Here is a 6,364-nt window from a genome sequence, read left to right on the forward strand (position 1 = left end):
GACATGTCACCCATACATTTTCTTTGAGAATGCTGCCTACATATTACTTTTTCCAAGTCAGTACATGATTAAGCTTTTTTTATCATACAATATGGCTTCCTCCACAGGCACAAACCATATGGGGCAAGAAGTACTGGCTCTGATGACAATCTGAAGATGATTACACCTCGTATAAATGTTGTCTTTGTTCGATGAAATGATTGGACTCTTGAATCTATATGCCTCAATAACATGAATGGGAGGCAAAGAGATTTGTAAAACCTAAGCATTACACAGGTGAGTGTTGTAAATGTTTGGAAGTCAAAATTAGGCTGCCCCGGACATAGAGATTGTATTAAAAAAAAAAAATGGCCTTCTAATCCTTGTGTTCCAGGGAGCATGGTAAGGGAAGGGAAAAGAGAAGAATTATGTAAAAGAAAGTATTTATTATTGCTTGATAAGTTTGAAACGTTAACGGGGGAATGAGTTAAAACTAAAAGCTAAAAGGGACAAGTCAGAGCAGCAGTGCAGCCAGGGTAAAATATTTCAGAGGTTCAAAGGACTTTGTATACAGCAAACCTATACGTTTTCTGTAGGTATATAATGTTTTATAAGGGTGGGGGAGTCCCATAGGGTGTAAAGCACCACAATTGTGTCAACTGGGCTTGGTTTTAGAGTGTGCCAAACACTGGCATGTAGCATTCTTATTATTAGAGAAGCCTAGCTCTCTATGAAGGCACCCTATAACATATACACCTGTCATTTTATTAGCACTAAACATGTCTGTTTTGAAAGGTTTTTAACACAAGCCAACAATATAGTATGCTGTGATGGGCTGACCCAGGGGTCGGCGAACTGCGGCCTTTAGGCCAGATACGGCCTAGCCGGTAGTTTGTTCCGGCCTAACGCCCCTCGGCTGATCTGGCCTAATACCGGCGGGGGCGTTAGGAACTACCAGAGCCGCAGGAGTTCCAGTGCTGCCCCCTTGCAGTTGCTCCCGTATTTACTGCGACCGGTGTTGATACTTACGCCGGCGCGGTAAATAGGGCAAGCTCCCTGAAGATAAATCCCTCTCCTCTGCAATGCATACAGAGGAGAGGGATTCCACTTCAGGGGGCGTTCCCTGTAGATGGGCGAAGCCATTAGGGCGGGGCCGGACCTGGTGGCCATAACGCTTTGCCGACCCCTGGGCTGACCGGTCACTCAAAGCATTTTCTGGTTCGGCCACCGGGCTGCATAAAATTCTAGGTAAGCACCACGAAAGATTTATGGTTACTCACAATGCTTAGGGTCACCCAAGGTAAGGCTAAGTAGCTAATCCTTGTTTTCTCCCCCCATGTTCAGTTAATTTGCTAAAACAAAGCAACATGCCCAAACAGATACCATCAGGCTGTTCTGAAGATGAAGACTTTTCTAGATCTAAGCCTACCAACACCTATAAGCGCTTATAACGCATTCGCTACATTTATGGATTACAAAAAAAATGTATTGGGATAAAAGAAATGTCTCTTTAAAAATGCAAGTTCACCCAAAAAGAGAATGGTTTTTGGAGGACTTGATAAAATACTATGAAGAGTTGGAGCAGGCAAAGTATAAGAGAGCCGAGCCTGGCATAAAAGACTCGGGTCTTTAATGAATGAGCTAATTTGCAAATGTTCTTTAACATTAATCAAAACTATTTTGCCATTCTGGCTGCTCTGAAAATAATTTACCAGCATAACATTGCTATATGCACCATGTCATTAAATAAAGGCCTTTGTGTAACAGTAAAAGACAACTGGACAATATCACTACCGCCAGTCCATAGCACAAGCTGCAGGGGAGTCATTAAAGGGATTTCTGACTCCTCGTATGGCTTTTTCTGAACACCCTCATCTTCCAAAGACAGGAAAACTCCGCTCAAATATCCTATCACTACAGGGTAAAACTAATACTACTTCCTGTCCACTCTAATATACCAGGGCTCCGAATGGAAGAAAAAAGAAAGGCGATGTGGGTGTTTCAGTTTGGGCCACAAACTGGGGGCTGATAATCTTAGAATCTCTGAAAGGCGAAATTACTGCAAGGAATCCACTCTCTAACTTTCCTCAAAATGCATTTCTTTTGTTATATTTACAACAGAGAGAATGCAATATTAGACAAATTACATAGTGGGGTGACCTAAGAATTTGCAAAGAATTGGGGGGTGCCTAAATATCAGACAGATCTGGCTGTTTTAAGTAGAACTCCAGGGAACATTCCTAATTTGTCCTAGATTATTTACTAGCTGCAAACATCTTCCATGTGCAGAGCTTAACCCTACCCTGTTACGCACCCATCTGACTTGTGACTAAACGTATAAAAAGTTGCCTAGTTTCTGCTTTCTTAGCCACCTCTCCTCCCTTTGCCTGTGATTGGATAATAAAAGTTCAAAAAGCGCACCAAAGGGACAAACCCTCTGCTCTCAACTCTTGGAAGCATGTTTAAATGGCTGAGACTGACCAGACCGTGCCGTCTCTTCCTCCAGTAGTCTGCAGTGCAGAAGACTACAGAAATATTACTTACCTATACCTATTTATTTAGGTATATGGTTAGTAATTACATAACAAGAATGCAGAGTATTTGTTTTATATGTACCTGAAGTTCCACTATAAAGTCTAATCTGCCATTAAAAAGGCCACATACATGGTGCAGGCAGCTTTTCATAGTTACCTGCTTTGGAAGTTTTGTCACATAAGGACTGCTCCTACTGTCCTGACAGATACTCCGTAAAGACATTAGTCCAGTGAAAACGTATCTCCATGTGCTGAAAGCAGTGTGCGACCAGTCCTGAGCCACAAAACCAAGGTCGGTCCCAGGCTTCAAGACCCAAGAGCCACAGTGACAGCTGAATGAAATTTCTACTGTTACATAGAACACCACAAATAGGGGTGATTTCAGTGATTGTAAATGAAGATCTGAGGATCCTCTTTATTTGTAAAGGAAAATCTCATAATATTTGACTGTCAAAAAAGTAAACACTTGTGTTACTGGAACATGATGGAAGCAGCCTTACCCGAATCCTGAAATAAACTGTTTCATGCTAGTTCTGGGGCTGCAACTCAATGTACTGGTTTAGCCCAAGTGCCTGAGAAACAGTATGTGGAAGATGAATCGAGTAATTACTGCTTACATCAAAGCTTAACCACCAAAATATTTAAGCTCAAGACAAAATGTTATCTCCTGGACACAACAGAAGTGGCCAATTTATGTCCGGACATGGCTGCCCCTCCAGCAGAGAGTGAAGGATTAAGAGCAGAATAGTCAGAAAGTGGCTACCTCGGTTCTACACGGATATATCCCTGAACTAAACACTCCTAAAGCAAACAAGCTGCTTGTGATTGCTTGATGTGCTGAGGAACCATCCTTATCAATGTTATTTCTAATCATACAGTATAAATACTTATGCATATATTATTTTTTTTTTATAAACAAAGCATTTAAATTAGCAATAATAAGGTAAGAAGAACTGAAAGGTGCTTTATACCATGATTCTGGATAGGTATTGCCATTTAGGGGTGGGGAGGGGGGCAGTATAATCTAAAATCAGATTTGGCTGGCCGCTTAGGTGAAACAATATTAAAAAAAAGTTATTAATGTGCTTGTTAATGCATGGGTCATCAAATGATTCCTGGACTCCTGGAAGAGAGCATGTGTAACCTCACAGGAAGGATTGTGCCAGAGGAAGAGGGGGGAATCGGGACAGAAAAAGGGCCCAAATTTACAGTAAATATTTGCGCCTTGAATCTTCGTCCAGAGTTAGGTCAACTACTTCTGGAGGGGCAGTCCAGTTCTGCTGGGGAGTCACTCCTGTCCATGATGGAGTTTGGTGGGAGCTGTTATACTGGGAGCCAGCTGCATGCTTCCATGATGATACTCTCTGTATAACTCCACCTCGAGGGTGGACAAACCTGTCAGGCAGAGAGAGAATGTTATTAAAAATTAAATTTATTTTTCAGAGGTCTATCCTGTTCAGTGTTTACATTGGCATCTCATAATTTCACAAGTGAGGAACCTATCATGGCCTACAAAAGCTCAAAGTGACTATAACATCCTATGACACAAAACACCGGCACGAAAATAGCAAAAGCTATAAAAGTAAATGAAAATCAAACATCAGGAATTTTCACCAGAAAAGGAGAAAAAGGTGAAGTCTTCCAATAGAGACAATGGTTGTGTGACATTCTTCCTTAGTTTGGAGGCACATATTTTTTTTAAATTATGTTAGGTAGAAGTATTGAGTCCATCAAAAATCAATCACTAGGGAAATAAACATACTACAAACCAGCATATCCCAGATAAAACCATATATACATAGTATGTAGTATATGTAATTAGTTGTCTTGTAGACATAAGAAGTGGAGGAATCGAGGTAGCCACTTTCAGTATAATTAGACAACTAATTATACATACTATGTATATATGGTTTTATCTGGGATATGATGGTTTGTAGTATGTTTATATCCCTAGTGGTTGATTTTGATGGACTCAATACCTCTAACTAAAATAACAAAAAAATCTGTGAGGTGAACTTGAGTGCAAATCATGTACACTGAATGATTGAATGAAATTTTGGCAGTCTTTCCTCTCTAATGTAAACCCACAGACTCTTTAAGACGCCATTGACCCCCTTTAAATCACTCCTCAAGTGTGGCCCCTGACATTACCAAAGGGCTGCGTGGGATATTAGGTAAATGTAATTCTACAGAAAGCTGTCAGACTGAAGACATGTAACAGTAATGTAAGAAGAAAGCATGGATAGCACAGATAACAGTAAGATTGACCATTACCTACAGCAAACTACTTGTTTCATGGCCTAAGTAGAAAAACAAACAACTGTCCGCAGAAATACAGTGTCAATGGCTGCAGGTTTGGTACTTTGGCCCCACAGAACTAAATCCCAAACTAGGTACTGCTGTTTTCCAGAGATGCCATGGGTGAAAGCATGCCGAAATAGCAATGAAGCAAACTGTCGGGGTAGCACCAATAGAAGAAGAGGAGTGAGGGGCTGATGTGAGCAGAGGAGCTTGTCAAATGTCAGCAGAAAACAGAAATGTAAACACGAACAAGTAGATGGGCCTTACATTAAGGAAAGATTTGCCTGCCCAGCAATGGCCATAAGCATACCACTTTATACTCCACCAATATTACCAATGACCATGTCTTGGAATACCCACAGGGGCTGGCTAGGGCAACCCACCAGTTTGGGTAAAGGAAGGGTCTGGGCAAGGATGTCATTTGGATGGAATGTGCTAGGCCTACACATAATGCTACAAGTAACAGAAAATTAACAGAATTATTCCATTGCAGCTTTAAAAATTATTAGGATGAACTCTAAAGCATAAAAAGATTCATTAAATATATTTGAAAGAACTTCCTAAAATACTGCTAGAATCAGCCATGCCTGGTAATGTATCTCCCCACAATATTCTGTACACCAACGATACATGAAAAAGCCATAGGGTACCCCGATGTACAACTACATTGGGGTATTTTAGTCTGCAATCTGTATTTGTTTCCTCTTAGACAGTTGTCACCAAAATAAATGTCCATGGGAAGATTCACAGTCCCCTCAACCTAGCTGGTAATTCTAAAAATCTGGATCTTTCATCACTTTCTAACAATGGTCACTAGAACAAACCGAAAGGTGAATCTACCTAGCAAGCAAATGCAAAGCAGTAGAAATAGGACAGCGGTTAGAATCTTTATTCAAAATATTCAATTGTCAAAAAGTTTAGGCTATACATACATTTTTCCCAGGGAGGAAGAGAGACTGCAATCACCTCCCTCTTGTGCATTAATTTCTCTAAAATAATGAAACAAACAAAATACTCAGCGCCCCTGCTGTATTGTTACCAAAAACTATTCAGAGACATTGCCAGGAATGTCAATCTTATTGCTCCTTAAAGAGTATAAAATGGTGAGGATTTACACTTTAGGGTCTATTTATAAAGCAGTGATTCAGACATTCACTGAAACACTTACTGGTGAAGAATCAATTACTGTTGTTGAAAGATTCTCCACCAGGAAATGTTTGAGCGAATGTCATTGCTTTAGACCTTCTTTTGAGGTTAATGGTTCAGGAAACCTAAAACCCCAATATCACCATTGGTTCAGAAAGGAAGACTAATTGGAACATAAATGGTGCAATGGTTCCTGTAGACAGAATAAATCATTTTTTTCATTAAATGTTTGATATTCAGGAACGTACCTGGCATTTTCCTGAACCCCGACTATCTCTACCTCGCTGCCTGAAGATGCAATGTTTTCTTCAACCTCGTTATTCTGCGACTCGTTAGGGGGTAATTTATCACATGAAGGCAGTCCTGGATCCAAATGACCTGCAGAGATAAACAAGACACCAAGA

General features: G+C 40.5%; 1 protein-coding gene across 1 annotated transcript in view; it reads right to left on the reverse strand.

The window, feature by feature from the left end:
* Positions 1-2,889: 2,889 nt before the first annotated feature.
* Positions 2,890-6,364, reverse strand: part of ARK2N (arkadia (RNF111) N-terminal like PKA signaling regulator 2N) — a gene marked incomplete at its 5' end in the record, with an annotated part of 26,166 nt that continues 22,691 nt past the window's right edge. Inside the window, 2 exons of the mRNA XM_072413503.1 lie at positions 2,890-3,908; positions 6,209-6,338. Of these exons, the coding sequence (XP_072269604.1) occupies positions 3,719-3,908; positions 6,209-6,338 (320 nt within the window). The remainder of the gene's footprint in view (positions 3,909-6,208; positions 6,339-6,364) is intronic.

The sequence above is a fragment of the Pyxicephalus adspersus genome, chromosome 6 (assembly GCF_032062135.1).
Source record: "Pyxicephalus adspersus chromosome 6, UCB_Pads_2.0, whole genome shotgun sequence".
Taxonomy (NCBI): Eukaryota; Metazoa; Chordata; class Amphibia; order Anura; family Pyxicephalidae; genus Pyxicephalus; species Pyxicephalus adspersus.